This window comes from Scyliorhinus canicula, chromosome 13, assembly GCF_902713615.1.
Source record: "Scyliorhinus canicula chromosome 13, sScyCan1.1, whole genome shotgun sequence".
Taxonomy (NCBI): Eukaryota; Metazoa; Chordata; class Chondrichthyes; order Carcharhiniformes; family Scyliorhinidae; genus Scyliorhinus; species Scyliorhinus canicula.
The window spans coordinates 48101328-48119541 of record NC_052158.1 but is presented as its reverse complement, the minus strand read 5'-3'; the positions used below and the strand labels follow the sequence as shown (position 1 = coordinate 48119541).

At 46.4% G+C, this 18214-nt stretch overlaps 1 protein-coding gene across 2 annotated transcripts in view; it reads left to right on the top strand.

Moving 5' to 3' along the window:
• LOC119976681 (zinc finger protein 271-like) overlaps positions 1-18214 on the top strand; it is a 20484-nt gene extending 2270 nt beyond the window's left edge. Inside the window, exons 1-2 of one of the 2 annotated variants that reach the window (XM_038817378.1) lie at positions 14825-14870; positions 16168-18214. In XM_038817378.1, the coding sequence (XP_038673306.1) occupies positions 16638-17678 (1041 nt within the window). In that variant the 5' untranslated portion in view covers positions 14825-14870; positions 16168-16637 and the 3' untranslated portion in view covers positions 17679-18214. Of the gene's footprint in view, positions 1-14824; positions 14871-16167 lie in introns of those variants that run through there. The other variant, XM_038817379.1, reaches the window with a different exon arrangement.

Below are 18214 nucleotides of genomic sequence, written 5' to 3'. Positions count from 1 at the left end.
TGACCCCCCACAAGAGGATGTTTGCCTTCCCCAGAAGGTCCACCTCAGGGATCTCGCTCCCGATCTGGCTGACGGTTCCAGGGCCCGTCCTCCTCCAATGACATGTGAGGACTCATAAGTCGGATCGTCTGGTCAAGCGGGTCCTTCTCCTCCATACGGATCCCCAGTACGCCCACGTGGCTCACCATGACGGGCGGGAGGACACAGTCTCCCTTTGGGATTTGGTACCCGCAGGCTCCCCAGCGACAGTCACCGGCACTACCGACTCTATTCCTCCCCTCTCCACTGCTACTCGACCCGACCCTATACCCCCTTCCCCCGTTGCTGCCCACCCACCTGAGAACACAGAAGCTGTCTGGCTCACGGACACGCAGGTCTCAACGCTTCAGCCGACTTCGATACCCACACCACAGCCGGAACTGAGGCGGTCACAGTGGACAATCAAAGCCTCCGTCAGACTCAATCTCTGACGCAACTTGTTCACTTCACCCCCGCCGGACTTTTTTTTAAATGGGGTGAACGTGGTGAAACCACTGTGTTGTATTGTGCTGCCACAGTAGTACGTGTTGTACAGTATTGCTACTAGATTACACGTTATACGGTTTTGGCTCTGCCTGTGGCTCTTCCCCCTAGGGCCTGGGTATATAAGCTGCGACCTCTCACACTGCCTCATTCTGGGGCACGCTGCCAGCTCTGTTGTAAGTCAATTAAAGCCATAGTTAATTCACTCTGCATTCTCCGTCTTAATTGATGGCATATCAGAAGTGCAATGGTGGGATCAGCACATGTACAGGAGAGAGGGAGTAATTTACTTTCCCCCGTTCCTATCCAGGTTCACTTTCAAACTTCTTTACTCCTCGTCCTCTTTCCGAGTTCACCTTCCTCCTTAATCTTAAGGGGCTTTTCACAGTAACTTCATTGAAGCCTACTTGTGACAATAAGTGATGATTATTATTATTATAATCTTCTCTCTCTCCTCCAAGCTGCCTTCTGCCATTTACTTTCCCCCCTGCTATACTATCTTTCTCTTTCAGTAATTGGCATTAAAAATTTCCTCTCATTATTCTGTGGTTGGTACCAGGTTCCCGGATGATGGTTAATAAACCAGTGTTAAAGATTGTGAAAGATCAATTCATGCTTGATGTAACTTACAGTTAAAATTCCTGATATGGCCAATATCGGCTGGATTACATTGATAAAATCAACACAAACTACATTAAACTCTTGGCGACAACTTATACATTTGTGGTTGTTGCATATTTGTCAATGAGTTTTACTAAAGCAAACGATTTTCAAAATTGTGTGTGACCAATTAAAGCAGTTTATTTAAGGATGATACATTGTGACCTGATTGACTTCAATGCAGTGTGTAAACATCTACAGGGTAATTTCTTCACTGTTATGACTCCCTGTGCTAGTGCGCAATTAATTCCAGCCCCACTTGACCCAGAATCGCAACACAATTGAAATTAATAAATAACTCTTAGAAAACACCTGCGGTCTTTGGCCCTTAGCTTCCCAATAACTACAATTACCAGGTTTGTAAAGTTAAACACAATTAATTTTATGAATAAGAATAATAATAAAATATGGGGCTTCTGGTTGTGGCGTGTAGGTGGCTCCTGCTGGAGCTGTCATTAATGGCTTTTTTAGCCCAGTTTTTGGTGAAGATTTGTTCGTGAGGAGCTCTGAGAAGGTTTGGGGGTTGACAGAATGTCAAAAACCGGCAAGAAGAATCCAAGGGAGAAGGCAGCGAGCAAAATCCGCCGTCAACTGTGGTGAGGGCTGACTAATAAGAAGATTAGGGGTTATGGGCAGAAGGCAGGAGAATGGGGATGAGAAAATATCAGCCATGATTGAATGGCGGAGCAGACTCGATGGGCCAAGTGGCCTAATTCTGCTCCTATATCTTATGGTCTTATGGAAGCAGGAGAAAAGATGGCAGGAGAGAGCACATCACGGTGCAGAAGATGTAGGTGATGACTGGGGTGTTCAAAAAGAGGTTCTCAAGGCATTTAGAAAAGCATCAGATGGTGATGATGGCCTTGCTTAAGGTGTGGGTGGGAGAGACCCTTGCGCCGGTGAGAGAGGAATTGGTGAGAACTTTGACAATATTACGGGGGGAGGAACAGGGGGGGGAAATGAAAGGGTTGGAGGTGGCCTTGTCACGGCATAGTGACCATTTCACCTTGGTTGATGAGGAGCTGTGGAGGGTGGCAGAGATCAACAGAGGGCTGAGAGTCAAGGTAGAAGACCTGGTGAACATGTCGCAAAGGCATAACCTGAGGATCGTGGGTGTGTCTGAATGGGTGGAGGGCCAGAAGCCGACTGAACACTTTACCGATATGATGGCAAAGCTGATGGGGGAGGGAGAGGAGCACTTCCAGCATGGATTGCACAGGGCCCACCGATTGCTCCGGCCGAAACTGAGGATGATTGAGAGCGGTGATCGGCTGTTTATATAATTTTTAGGTGACGGAGAGAGTACTGAGGAGGGCGAAGCAGAGACACAGGGTGGAGTGGGAAGACAAGGGTATATGTATACACAAGGACATGTTGACAGAGCTGGTAAGGAGGCGAGCGGCCTAAGGTGGCATTGTATAAGCACACATGTGGTCTGGTATGGTCTACCCAGCGAAGCTTAGGGTTTCGCACAACGGAAGATACTATTATTTTGGGATGGTGGTGGAGATGTTTGTGAAGGCAGAAGGCCTGGTATTGGACTGAGCTTGGACTTTTGAAGCTTTTTGGCTGAGTTTTTGCTTTCTTTTTTTGTGTTGTGTTTATTTCTTGTATGGGTGTCATGGATAACTTTGTTTTTTTTATATAACGGTGATTGGAGGTGTGAAGGGGGTCATTGTGGTTGGTGGAGTTTTGTTTTTGATGTGGGGCGGACGCACTTGCAGGGACCATTGCGCTAGCATACACAATGTTGGCTAGTGAACAGAAGCGAGGTGAGCAAGGGCAGGGGCTGTTGGTACCTTTATGGGCAGGTTTCGATGGGACCGGGATGTATGAATTGCAGAAGGATGGGCCCGACACTGGTGTTTTCAAGAGAAAGTGGCGGCGAGCTTGCTGGGAAGGAGGGGGGTAAGGAGAGGCAGCAGTGACTAGGGCCGGGATTGGGTCCTGCTTAATAGGCGGGGGCTGGAAGGATGGTCATGGCAAGTAGGAAGAGGAGGGGTTCGGGTGGGGGTTGGTTGAGAGACCCCTGATCAGAATGGTGCCATGGAACGAGGTTAGGTGGACCGGTGAAGAGAGGGCGAGTTTTATCGCATCTGAAGGGCCTGAAAACAGATGTGGTGCTATTACAGGAGGTCCACATGAGGGTAAAGGACCAGATGAGACTGAGGATGGGCTGGTGAGCCAGGTGTTCCGTTCTGGCTTCCAGAGTAGGGCGCAGGAGTGGCTATATTGGTGGGTAAGCGGGTGAGGTACCAAATGGAGAAGGTGGTTGTGGATTAAGGGGCAGGTACGTGATAGTGATGGGGAGGTTGGTGGGGTTGGTCTATGTGTATGCCCCTAACTGGGATGATTCTGAGTTTGTGATGAGGATGTTAGCAGCCATACTGGATCTGGACACTCACCAGCTGATAATGGGAGGGGATGGGATATGGTGCTTGACCTGAAGACAGATAGGTCTCGGCTGCGCTCGTTGGCCCACTTGGCGGGGGCAAAGGTGTTGGGGGGGGTTGTTTATGAAGCAGATGGGAGGGGTGGATTCGTGGATATTTCTGCACCCATGGGACAAGAAGCATTTGTTTTTCTGCCCGATTCACAAGATGTACATAAGGATCAACTTTTTTGTGGTAGGGAAGGTGTTGCTGGCGGGGGTAAAGAAGGCGGAATAGTCGGTGATCGTGATATTGGATCATGCGCCACTGGGTGGATGTGGTCCTGGAGAAAGGACCAGCACAGAGGCCGGTGTGGAGGCTGAATGTAATAAAAACAATAATCTTTACATTAACACTCAATGACGTCACTGTGAAACGCTGTGTTGGCAGACTCAAACTTTTGCATCAAGATGAGGATAGTGGAGTTTAATCGAAATAGGGTCTTGTGTCGGTGGTTTGGGAGGCATTGAAGGCGGTAGTGAAGGTGGAGGTCATCACATTTAAGGCAAAGGGATAGGGATGTGCAGAGGAAACGGCCAGGGCTGATAGAGGAAACTTTGGAGGCAAGGGCAGCATGGTGGCGCAGTGAATAGCATTGCTGCCTCATGGCACTGAGGTCCCAGGTTCGATCCTGGCTCTGGGTTACTGTCCATGTGGAGTTTGCACATTCTCCCACTGTTTGCGTGGGTTTCGCTCCCACAACCCAAAGATGTGCAGGCTAGGTGGATTGAACACGCTAAATTGCCCTTAATTGGAAAAAATGAATTGGGTACTCTAAATTTATTTAAAAAAAGGAAAAAAGATTTTGGAAGTGGTCAGAAGGTATGCGAAGGATCTGGAGCCGGGGCTATTGGTGAGGAGGAAGAAGATGCAGGTGAATTTTGACTGCATATCTATGGGGATGGTGGCTTGGCAGTTGAGGCGAGCACGGAGGGGGTTGTGTATGAGTATGGTGAGAAGGCCAGTCTGTTGCTGTTTGGCCAGCTCATTTGGCAGGCAGCAGTGGTACGGATTCAGAATGGGACAGGAGGGGTGGTGGTGGCTCCGGAGCAGGTGAACAGGGTGTTTGAAGATTTTTATAGGGGGTTATACAAGTTGGAGCCGCCGGAGGATGAGTTGAGGATGAGGGAGTTTTTGGAGGGCCTGGTGTGGACAGAGGTGGGAGAGGTGGATAGGGCTGGGTTAGAGGAGGCATTAGGGCTGGAGGAAGGGAAGGTAGCGACAGGGAAGATGCAGCCACGTAAGGGCCGGAAAGGTTCCCTGTAGAGTTTTATAAAAGGTTTAAGGACAAGCTGGCAACGCTGATGGTGAAAATGTTTGAGGATGCGTTGGCAAAAGGTGGGGCTACCTGAAACTATGAGGCAGGCATTTATTACATTGTTCCTGGAAAATGATAAGGACCTAGTTGAGTGCTGGTCTTATGGGCCGATTTCTCCACTGAATGTGGATGCGAAGATACTGGCAATGGAGCTGGCGGTGAAGGACGGGTGTCCTCTATCTATATCTAGAGATATCTATTGTGTACTGGAGAAGTTTTGGATTGGGCCTAAGTTTGTGTCTGTGTTAAATTACTATAGAAGGATCCGACGGTTTGTGTGCAGATGAATGAGATGCAGTCGAATTCTTCCCGCTATTCCGGAGAACGAGACAGAGGTGTCACATGTCTCCCCTCTTGTTCGCATTACCGCTTAAGTCCTAGGCGATTGGGCTGAGGGCTTTCGGCTTATGGAGCGGGATAGTGAGGAAGGTTGGAGCATAGGGTGTCTCTGTACGCAGATAACCTACTGCTGTGTATGACGGACCCGGGCTCTTCGGTGAGCGACATAATGGAATTGCTGGGAAAATTCCGAGGTATAAGTTGAATTTAGGGAAGAGTGAGTATTTTGTTGTGTCTCCTTCGGGTGGAGGGGCTAGAGTGGAAGTGTTCCCATTTAGGGTGGCGACACCTCATTTTAGGTACTTGGGGGTGTAAGTTATTTTGCCACGGTTTCTGTTTCTGGTCCAGTGTCTATCGGGCTTTTTGCCAAAGACATTTTTTCGAGGAGTGGACAGACTGATCTCGTTGTTTGTGTGGGGAGGATAAGGAAGGTGATGCTTCCAAGAGGGCGGCAGTAGGGAAGGCTTGGCTTTTCCGAATCTGTTGCACTATTACTGGGTGGCGAATGCGGAGAAAGCCCGGAGCTGGAGGAAGGAGTTAGAGAACAAAGAACAAATAAAAGTACAGCACTGGAACAGGCCCTTCGGCCTTTCAAGCCTGTGCCGACCATGCTGCCCGTCTAAACTAAAATCTTCTACACTTCCTGGGTCCGTATCCCTCTATTCCCATCCTATTCATGTATTTGTCAAGATGCCCCTTAAATGTCATTTAAATTTAGATCTACAAAATGATGAGGGGCATAGACAGAGTGGATAATCAGAGACTTTTTCCCAGGGTAGAGGGGTCAATTACTACCGGGCATAGGTTTAAGGTGTGAGGGGCAAGGTTTAGAGGAGATGTACGAGGCAAGTTGGGGAGTCCAACAATCAAATGTCACTATTGTTCCTGCTTCCACCACCTCCAACGGCAGCGAGTTCCAGGCACCCACTATCCAACAATCATAGAATCGCTACCATAGAATCACTACAGTGCTCACATTGACAATAACGATTAAAACTTTAATTCTTAAAACTTGAAGGTTCAATCACGTCTTTTGGGACCTAGCCAAAGGTCTGCCTGATTTGTCCCAGAGTAAGTCCGAACACTGTCAATCTGTGGTGTTGACCGCTGAATTGTCTGAACAGGCACTAACACTGTCTATGGGCCTAACATTGTTCCAAGATGGTGGGTTTGATGGTTGCTGGTTTGGAGGGTTTTGTCGGCAATCGTGGGCATAATGTCCCATGTGTCCACAACTGTAGCAACCTCGTGATGCCTGTGCTCTGGGGTGCTGGTTCCCATGTCTACCCTCGTTTACCCATGCTGGGTCCTGGTTAGTCCTGACTGGGTGCATATTTGTTTCTATCTGTTCCTGATCTGCCAGTCTGTGTAGGGATTGTTCCCATGCTCTGGAGAGTTTCTTTAAAACCCAAACTTCATTATGTGTGTGGTCTGCAGGGTCGTAATTCACACAAACCTTTTGACCTGCTTCTGTGGCATGCGAGACTAAGGTGCGGGACCATTTAGTGGTGTCGTCCTCACTTAGGTGTGCGTGGTTCAATTGTCCGTAGACTGCCATAAAATGACTCCAAAGGTGACCAGCAAATGCGGTTGGATGCTGTCCCTTCTTTTGCCTACAATGGTTCAAACCCTCAACTGGATCTGCTTTGTTATACCCGATTGTGTCTAAAATGACCGTTTTCATTTCCTCCTGTAGGGTTCCTCCTGCTACATTTTGAGGTTCAGGCAAAGCTGATCTTACGGACTGGCGAAGGCTCATAACTATGAGTTTGGCTTTCTCTCTTTTGTCTAGACCGTACATAACTTTTTGTTGCCGCACTTCCTCAAAGAAGCTGTGGTGGGCTGGAATGGAACAATTTTGGTGCAAGCCTCTCTCAACTGGGTTATGGATAGTGGGGTGGTATAAACAAAATCAGGCTCACCCTGATCTGATGACTTGCGCTGTGTGGTGACCGGATTCATGGGGGTCGAATTGTGAGTGGGGTGTGTGCTGCCTGTGCAGTCGGTGGTGCGGGTGCTTTCCTTTTTGGGGCATGGGGGGCTCGTTTCTGATTTCCTCTATCCTCTACATATCTCTGGGCGCTTTCATTTAATTCTTGCCAATCGGGGGCACCTTCCTCATCTAAATTTTGTCCAAAGGTATATCTAAATCCATTCTGCACTGAAAACAGTGACTGTAATTTGTCTATCTGTTGTCTGCATTTCGCATGGTCCACTATGCTCTGTCTCTGCTCTGTAGTGGAGCTGTGGAGCGCTCGCAAAACTGCTTTTAAATCCACGCATTGACTACTTAACTGGGCTACCTGCTGTTCTGTCTCTTCTCGTACCAGGACTGCGCGCTGTGTATCTTGGTAGGCTTTATCGTATTGGATCTGAAAGCTGCTAAGGTGAACTAAACAAGATTGGTGTGCACGTTTCACATCAGCCATCTCCTTACCTTTAGCTGCTAACTGTTCCCGGAGTTGCTTAATAATCTTTTCGCTTTCATTATTGTTTGCCTCATTCTTCTTGTCTTTCTCAACTAACTGCCTGCGGAGCGTCTTCACGACCTCCTCTGTGCCTCGCAACTGTGCCAAACAGGACACTATTGCCATCGGCTTTCGGACCTTTCCTACATTTTTCTCGTAGACCTCACTTAGATTGTCCCACCAAGTTTGTCCTATTCCTCCTGGACCTGACTGATCACTTGCACAAAAATTGGACCAAAAAAATCCTTTCCTCTTCAAATACTTCCTCAACTCTTCCTCCCATATGGGGCATTGCTCTGCTCTGTTGGTCGCTGCGACCTTGGGTTCCTGTGGGTTCATTAAACGTTCCATCGCTTTTTTGCCCATTGCTTCTAATATCTTGTTTCCTACCTCTAATCTCTGTTTTCTATTGAATTTGGGCCAGGGGGATAAAGTGGCGATTTGAACTGCGGGTATGGCCTAAGCTACTTTGCGTTCACAATTCCCTCGATAGTTTTGACACAATCCAACGAGTTTACCTTATATCCCTGTTCGTACGCATGCAGGTTAGTACACACTTCCGATATTCGGTGATTTGGTCGATATGGGGCTTGCACTTGTGGTTCTTTCTCTTTCATGCAATTGGATTTCAAAGTTTTGTGGGTTCTCTCGGAGTGACAAAATCACTTCTAAATCGAGTCCCGTCAAAAGTTGCGAATAATGTTGCTCTTTAAAGTCGCCAATATGATGTTATATCCCAACAGCATCACCAATACTGTGCGTGTTTCTATTTCTCTTACTGAACCACAAGGGTTTCCTGTATATCGGCCAAATGACCACACAACCAGTTAGTCAGTTCAAGTTTAAAGATGGTTTATTTACACACAAGGGTTACTCCGACATGAAAACACAATATACTACAAGTTAAACGACACCTATCAGCTACAATAAACTATCCTTAACTTCAGGGCGACCGGAGCTGTGGAGATTGATAAGGCCTTTATCTTGATCTCACGTGGCTGGTTTGAAGAAGTGGCTCTGTCTCTCCTGGGCTCACCCGTCAGGTAGCAATCATTGGTCTTGAACTTGGCTGGCTGTTCCTGCTACAGTTGGGCTGGCACAGGACAGATCCAAAAGAGGCTGACACAGTACGGATCCAAAAGAGACCGAACGCATGGCTGTTTCTCTTTTTATCCCTCTCGGGGTTCACGCTCTTTGGGGCAGTCCTTAATCTTGGACCCAATAATTCGACAGGCTTCGATCACTACCTTCGATTAAGGCCAATAAAGGGGTGGGTGCCTTGGTGGCTGGACGGGTCCTTAGCAGTCATTGGCATTGGCGGTTGCTCTCTCAGTAAAGGAAGTGGTGCCAATCAGTCTGTGGCTGTATCGGTTTCTTGATTGTAGTCCTATTGTTCTGGGAAAATGGGCCATTAGAATGCAAACAAGGTGGGGTTTCGATCAGGTCTAACTACCTGTGTTTCAAATACATAGAAGCTCTGTATCTGTCTGACTCCTGTTTTGGCCATAATTCCCATGGTCCTTTGCAGGTGGCCATCTCAGATGGCTACACCTCCCTTCACAAAACTCGCTAATACGACCACTTGCTTCCAAATGGGAGTAGATCCTGTCTCGAGGAATTCTCTCCAGTAATTTCTCTACCACTGACGTAAGGCTCACGGGCCTGTAGTTCTCAACAGCACAGAACATCCACAAGGACACACTTAGTTTTGGGAGGAGAAGTTGTGGATAATCTTTTCTCTTCAGGATGGTCCTGGGTATTAAGCAGTTTTCACAGAGGACAGCAAGGCCACTAGTGCTTGTTGTGTTCCAATCAGATCTGCTGATGGATGGTTAAACCTGTGATTACCAGATACACTCAAATATTTACTCTTTGGATTTGAGAAACAGGGAGATCAACTAGAAGGGTCAAAGAGCAGAGATGGAAATTCGAAAATGCTGTCCAACTCACTTGGGTGAAGATTGTCTTCCATGAATCGAAACTGATTGGTCTATGGACCCACATGATCAGTGGATCTCTGTCGTCATTGGTGGATTTGTATGATGGAAACGAGCTCCATCCTGTGGCACTAACTTTCGGTGTCATTTCTGACCATCAGAATTGGGAGCCAGACTAATGCACAGTGATTTCAAAGAAACTTCTGTCTGTGACATTCCGAGAGTTTCCCCTGTTATGAGTGAGTGTTAGTGAAGTTAGCCAACTCTCAGGAGTGGGTATTGTGGAGAATCGGACCCTGCTTTAGTTGGTGATGTGAATTATAGACAGATCCTCTTCAGGTAATGAGCATTTGACTAATACCATGGGTAATGTTTGTACTCTCCTGTCTGGGAGAACTACAATTATGAGTATGGTGAGGGAGTGGGGTTGAGTCTCTAGAGACCTGAGTTCCCTCAGCCCATCATAGCTCAGTGTAATAACGGCGCAATATCTTCACCTTACACTCTTCCAAGATTCATTTCATGTTCTGGAAAAGATCTTGGGTCATTTTAAAATGTATTGTTATTTTAGTTGGTTCAAAGTTGATGTAATATGAATATTGTGTTGTTTATCTGCTGCAATCTTCTGCACAGATTTATAACTCATAATAAATGGGTTTCCTCTGCGTGCCCGAAAGACGTGCTTGTTTGATGAATTGGATATTCTGAATTCTCCCTCAGTGTAGGTGAATAGGTGCCGGAGTGTGGCGACTAGGGGATTTTGATAGTAACTTAATTGCAGCGTTAATGGAAGTGACACAAATAAACATTATTATTAATTCATTTTTTAGCTGAACCCCATCTACCTGTTTTGTCAGCATGGTGTGTTCCTATTCACTGAAACACTCAGGAGCCACCAGTAAGAGTCCTGGACACAATATATTGGTCAATGTCACTGTAGCTGGTATACTTTCTCCATCAATGCGTTTAGAATTCCCAGTTCACAGGAAACATAATGGCCGGAATTCTCTGCTTGTTGCAATTCACATTACCCGGCAGCGCACCCACACTCGTGGGTTTTCCGGCAATGAGGGGTGGTTTCAATGTGAAATCCCATTGGCAAGCAGCGGGAGGATAGAATCCCACCATCACCGAACAGCAAACTGCTGGGGTACCGGAGAATCCTGCCCAATGTTTCCCTCAGAGAGAAAGGCTTGAATTTATATATCCATGTTCATGAACACAAGGCATTGGAGAACAATTTACGGCCAATGAAATTCATTTCTAAGTGCAGTCACCGAGCAGTTAATTTGCACACAGAAACTTAGCTGCTGATTTGCCAGTGGTTGGCCAGTTTGGGGAACAGATATCAGGTCAGCGATTGTCTTTTACGAGAGCAATGCTGGAGAGTCACTGCTGGGGGCTCGACTCCAGTTGCAGCGGCCTCTGAAAACGCTGATGCATCCATGTCCATGTCTGTGTTGTCGTCGTACCGCTGGCCCAGATTCTGATCCATGATGGCCTCCTGACTTTCGGACGGTACGAGGGGTGGCGGACACATTTACATGTCTGGCATGGTTTTCTCCGAGGTGGATTCCTGCCCCTGAGGTGGTTCATGTGCTTCTGAACGGTCTTCCCTCAGCTTCAGACTTTGTACAAAACCTGCTCCTTTTTCTCCTTCACAACTCCAGGGACCCACAGTGCGCCATCTCCGGAATTGTGGACACGCACTGCGTTCCCTGGTTTGAAACCTCTATCTGAGGTTTGGTGGTCGTGGTATTTCTTTCGGAGGTCCTGTTTCATCTCTACTTTTCCGCCAAGGCATCGAGAATGTTATAATCGGGGGTCTGGACTTTTTGGCCCATCAGTAACTCTGCCGGCACTATGCCGGTCATGATATGCAGCCAATAGTGGTGCAGGAACCGCACCAGCTTTGTTTCAAGGGAGCCAGTACTCTGCTTCTTCATGCCCTGCTTCAATGTTTGAACTGCCTACTCCACCAAACTATTCAAGGACGGATGGTACAGAGCAGTCCAGATGTGCTTTACCCCACTGGCATGTATGTATGTCTGGAATTCATAATTGGTGAACGGGATCCCATTGTATGTGCCAAGTGTCTCTGGTATCCCGTGGGTGCTGAGCGATTAATGTAATTTATCCACAGTAATCTCGAGATAGTACTGGGGTGTACGTCCAGCCATTTCAAGGTGTCCACTAGACCAGAAGCATCGACCCCATGAACAACCCAGCAAAGTCGGCATGCAAGTGCACCCTGGGGTGCCCTGGCCATTCCCAGGGGTGGAGCAAAGTCGATGGAGGGAGGTTCTAGTGTTGCTGGCATGCCAAGTTCTGTTTTACCACTCTCTCGATATCGTCGTTGATTCCAATGTTATAATTTTTTAAATGGCACCCGAAGACATACATGGAATTTTTTCACCCCGTTTTTCATGACTAATCCTTCTTTCTCTATTTGGGCGTTGCAGTGGTCTGCATCGGCTGGGTCCTGCATGAATATGCTATCAGATGTTCATGCCACCATTGGGCCAACACTGCTCTATGCCATACGGGGAGGCTTTGCATGTGAGGGCAAGTGGTCTTGAAGGGTCTAGGTGTGTCAACAGCTGAGAGGATAGTGGCTGCCTCTTTATCCTGGCGATTGGTTACAGGCACTTTGCCTGTGGTATGGGGAGCACACAGCCCACTCTACAAGAGTGGTACAGTAGAAATAGAAAAGAATTTTTTAAAGCAAAACAATGTTTAATCTATGAAATCAAGTTAACCTTATTAAAACATACAGTGAACATCTTAGCAACCATCAATTCAAATACAACCCCCAAAGAAAACAACACTAAGTAATCCTTAATAACTTCCCAAACAACATCCAGAAGACAAAAGAAACACCTTTTAACAGAAGCACATTAGGTTTACATTCACTACTGAGAACATTTATAATTCTGAATTCACCAAATGATCAAGAGATAGTCTTTTGAGGCTCTGAAGTTTTTGCGGGTGGAGAAGGTCACACGCAGTACCTTACGGACAGAGACTAAAAGCAAACTGTTAGATTTGGCAAAAACATTGCAGTTAACATTACCTGACAAAATGTGAAAACAGCAGTACACCTGCTTGGTCTGGCTTCAGTTCCAACACTGAAAACGAAACTAAAACACACCCTGTAGAAAACAGTCTGAAGCAAAAGTAAAAAGCTGACAGACAGCCCAGCTCCACCCACACTCTGACATCACTGATAAACAGCCATTTCTTAAAGGTACATTTCTGAAGTACCTATTTCTTAAAGATACTCTCAAATGACATTTGGCCACTACCTCCCCCAGTTCAACTCCCCAAAAATCTATCAAATTCGGTCTTGAATCTATTCAGTGACTGAACATCCACAGCTACCTGAGTGGGAGAATTCCAAAGATTCACAACCCTTTCAGTGAAGACATTTCTCATCTCCCAGTCCTCATCGTCTGACCTCCGATTCTGAAGTTTGAATGACCGCTTGAAATAAACCTTCCACAGAAATAAACTTCTGAGTGTCAGCGAGCGAGTGATATTTCCATCGTCACAGTCAGTGCAGTTCCCTTTGTTTCACTCAAACTTCTTGTGCCGTCTCCTGCCTCAAACTGAGCTTGTTAAAAAAACGATTGTGATGTCTGATCTGACTGGGATGTAGAGTGTGAGGGGGAGGCTTTACCCAGTCCAGTTAAAGAATCTTCACTTTGATTAAATGGAGCTTGTCAAACTCTTGGCTTAATTTTGGTGACAATAACTAATTGTCTGCAATCCAATCACAGGTTTTCATTCAGTTACAACCCAGAGAACAGGCTGAATAGGGAAGGGACAAGGAAGGGATTGTCTATCGTCGAACAATGGTGTTACGTTGTTGTAAACATTTACAGCAACAGGAGGAGGCCATCAGTCTCTGTAGCCTGTTCCACCAGATAATTAGATAGTGTCTGATTGTATATTACCCCATCCACCCCATTTGGTTCCTTGTTCCTTCCGAATATAAATCTGTCAATCTAATATTACATATTATCAGTTGACATTTCAAAGTACTGTCTGTGTTTGGGGTGTTGGGTCAACTGAAGACAGGAGTTAAAGGACAGTATTTGCCTGGAAAGTGGAGGTGACATTGTTCCCTGAGTGTTGGAATAGTTCCCAGCTCGGGAGAAACATTGCATTGGTTTGTGTCAGTGGAAAGCCAGACAGAGTGAGAAGGGGGCTGAACAGGAACTGCTCAGATTGGTTGAGAAGTTAAACAGAAATTTCCCCGACAGTCACAGAATGTGACAATGTCTGGAGAAGGAGTTTAAACATTTGTTTCTGCAACAAACTTTACTCCAATTCAGATGGGATTTGAACCCACAATCCCTGCCTTATCCATTAGGCCACTGGGGCTGTACAAGACAGGGGCGGTTGAGGGCCAGTCCTTTCTTTGCATCCAGAACCAGATTGGATCAATTCCAAACATTCCAGTAATGAGCTGACAGGATCAGGATTTGCTTTTTGTGTGTAAGTAATTAACATTATTCCATCCTCATTTTAAATGAGGAAAATTTATTCCATCAAGTTCATATCCCAATGTTTTTAAAATGTGATGACGGGTTCTGCCTCTTTCACCCTTTCAGACAGTGAGTTAACCCACACCACCCTCTGGGTGAAAGACGTTACTCCTCAACATCCTTCTAATCTTTCCATCAATGGCTTTCAAGATTCGATTCAACTAAATGGGAACAAAGTCCCATAGTAAGCGCATTTAGCTGCGTGTTTCCTACCACTGCCATAACCGCTACCTTGGATGCTGTGGGTCTTCCTCTTCTGATCTGCTGTCAAACACATCTGAAGATGCACATCCCACACTGATGTTGTCAGTTTGAAACCCTCCGAGGATGAAGAATGCTATTCCCACAGTAGAAATCTCAGTCAAATATTTACCAGGGGAACTGAGACAGCAGCTGCAATAAGTGAGGTTTTATTCAGATGGGACATTGACAAGTTTAAAGCCCCACCTGATCTGCTGATCAAAGTCACCTCCGTTTCCCCGGTCAGTTTCCCAAACTTCAGGAAACTCCTGTTACTGCAGAAATATTTGGATTGTCTGTGAGAGACGTCAATCAGAGAGCCCACCCACTCTGCCCATTCTCTCCTCTTCCTTTACAACAGCTGCTTCGCTTCCTGTAGGGACTCAAAACCAAGTCAGGAGATGGTGAGTGAAGGAGCAGAATTTACAATCATTACATTGCACAATATCCACACTGATGTTCAGGCAGTCTGACTATCCTGTGGGCAATCAGCTGTGGAAATGCCCCTTATGCTGTGTGAGAAGATCCAGCTCAGAGACCTGTTTACTCGGTGCTTTGTGCTGAGCAGTTTGATTGGCTGTGTGTTGGATATTGAGTGTGTTTATTGGGAGCATTTCCCTTCTGATTTACAGACTGAGTTTTGTTGATGGGTCATAAGAAGGTGAGGTGTAATTATCTGGGAGGGGCAGAGACATTTATTAAAATGTCTTTTAATGTCTTTAAAGATTTTACCTGAAGACCTTGGCCTTTCCCAAAAGCCTGGACTTAGATTTAATAGCTTTGCCCAATGTTGTGTCGGAGAGTTGAATTTGGGATGTGCAGTCTGAGTGAGTGCAGTGTAACTAATTTCACAGGATAAACTGGAACCTGGGGAGGCAGTGGGTAGTGGTATTTTCACCAGACCAATAATCCAGAGACCCAGGTTAATAATCTGGGCAGAAGGCGGAATTCCATAAATTATCAAGAATTAAAAGTCAAGTAATTACTGTGAAACTATTGTCGATTGTCGTTGAGAAAAATACCCTCCTGGTTCATTGGTGTCCTTTTGGGATGGCCTGCATGTGATTCTAGAATCTAGATCCTCAACAATGTGGCTGACTCACGTGTCTGAAACGGCCCAGCAAGCAACCCTGTTCAAGGGCAATTCGGGATTGGCAACAAATACTGCCCCTGTCCCAAGTGATCACATCCCATGAATTATATTTTAAAAATCAGTTCTATTGAAGCAATATTTTCCTTAGGTTCCATGAACTTTCTGCCCAGTGTATTTTCCTCAAATAATTTGGGACAACAAGTGCAGAACTTTAAAAAATCTCCATTGAATTAACATTTCCCCTGAGTGTTTTTATATGAAACATATACTCTCCCTTTTCCAGCCTGACTCAAGCTCATAGTGAATTGTTAGCCAGTCTTGCACTGTCTGTCTTTTCCGTCATCCTCGTGGCGCCTAGGAAGATGGGGTTTGGACGGAGGAAAGAAAGTAGCTACGTTGTCTTCTGGTCCCTATCCAGTGTTCCTGATGGAAACAGAGGGTGTGTGGCAGTCAAGTGAGGAAAAAGAAAGGACTTGTATCTGATTCCCCACACAGGGGAATAGCAGATTGACACTTACTGTGGAATAGTCTCTAACTGAGGAATTCGTCCTTTTAGCAAAGGAGGAGAGGAGTTTGAGGAAATCATGTTTCCTTTTCCTGTTTTACAGAAGGTTTGCACCATACTACACCAGAGAACACAGAAAGGATAGACACCGCAGATAGATCCTGACCATCACCCAAGGAGCAACTGCACAACTGTGGGAAGACTTTCAGTCTCTTTGCAACATTGCTCAACATGAGAAAGTTGGGCAGTGAAACCATCGTCTGGCAATCAGTTGGGTCGGGGGAGCTTTGACATATCATCAGATCTGAAATTGATCAGTCGTGTCGAACCTTCCATCAGAACCAACCTTTCCGAAGGTTCGGCTGTGGGTGATCGGTTAGGGTGAGGCTGGGAAGAAGTGTGAGTGGACTCGATATGTGGTGAGAGCTTCAATTGTTCATTGACCTTCTTGAGCCACTGACCTGTTCCTACAGATGAGAGTCTGGTCACGTGTGAGGAGTGATCCACAGGCACATAAGATCCCCTAAAACACAAGGTGCATCTGCTGTCCCACTTGTAGGATAAAGACAGTACATGGCAAAGAAACTATTGAAGTGTGAGGTGTGTGATCGAGCTTTTACATATCCATCGACATTGGAGGCTCACCGACGCAGTCACACTGGGGAAAAACCATTCAAATGTGAGGTGTGTAACAAGGGCTTTACACAATTATCAGCCTTGGTGATTCACCGGCGAATTCATACTGGGGAGAAGCCATTTGGATGTGAGGTCTGTAACAAAGGTTTTGCACAATTATCTACCCTGGTGAAGCACTGGCAAATTCACACTGGGGTGAAGCCATTCACTTGTGACGTGTGCAACAAATCATTCTCTCAGTCATCGAGCCTCCATACACACCAACGCACTCACACAGGAGAGAAACCATTCACGTGTGATATGTGTAAGAAACCATTCTTGTCAGCATCGAATCTTCATAATCATCAACGCATTCACACAGGGGAGAAACCCTTCATGTGCAAAGTGTGTGACAAACCATTCTCATCATCCTCAGATCTCCGTAGACACCTACGCATTCACACAGGTGAGAAACCCTTCACATGTGAGGTATGTGACAAATCATTCTCAACATCATCGGACCTCCTTCGGCATCTACGCATTCACACAGGGGAGAAACCATTCACATGCGAAGTGTGTAAGAAATCATTCTCAACGTCATCCGATCTCCGTGTACACCAACGTATTCACACAGGGGAGAAACCATTCACTTGTGAGGTGTGTGATATATCATTCCCATGGTCATGCACCCTCCGGAAACACCAGCGCACTCACACAGGCGAGAAACCATTCAGGTGTGAGGTGTGCCACAAATCATTCTCATTATCAGCGGATCTCCGCAGACACAAACGCATTCACACTGGGGAGAAACCATACAAATGTGAGGTGTGTGACAAATCATTCTCAAGGTCCTCGAACCTCCTGGTCCATCAGAGGAGCCACACAGGAGAGAAACCATTCATTTGTGAGGTCTGTGACAAATTATTTTCAGTGTCAGGGCATCTCCGTGCACACAAACGTACACACGGGACAAAACATTCAGCTGTGACATGTGAGTAATCATTCTCGTCATCATCGGATCTCCACAACCGCACCCACACGGGACAAAAGATTCAGACGTGACGTATCATGAATCATTCTTGTCATCATTGAACCTCCACAATCATAAACGCACGTACATGGGAGAAACCATTCACCTGTGACATGCGTGAGAAGTCATTCTTGTCATCATTGAACCTCAGCAACCACAAACACACATCACACTGGAGAAACCATTCACGTGTCAGATGTGTTATAAATCGCTTTGCATAGGCTGTAGAATAGCCCCCCCCCCCCGCCCCAAGTGTGAGGTTTGTGATTAAGCTTTTGTGAAGTCTTCGAGCCTCCTGGCATACCAGAGGATTCACAGAGGAGAAACTCGTTGGGTGTGACAAAGTTTTCACCCCGTCGACCAATGATCTAAAGAACCAGCTGATCCACACTGGAGAGAAACCATTTAGGTGTGAGACCTCGGGTGACTGTGTGGAGTTTGCACATTCTTCCCGTGTCTACGTGGGTTTCCTCCAGGTGCTCTGTGCATACTAGGTGGATTGGAC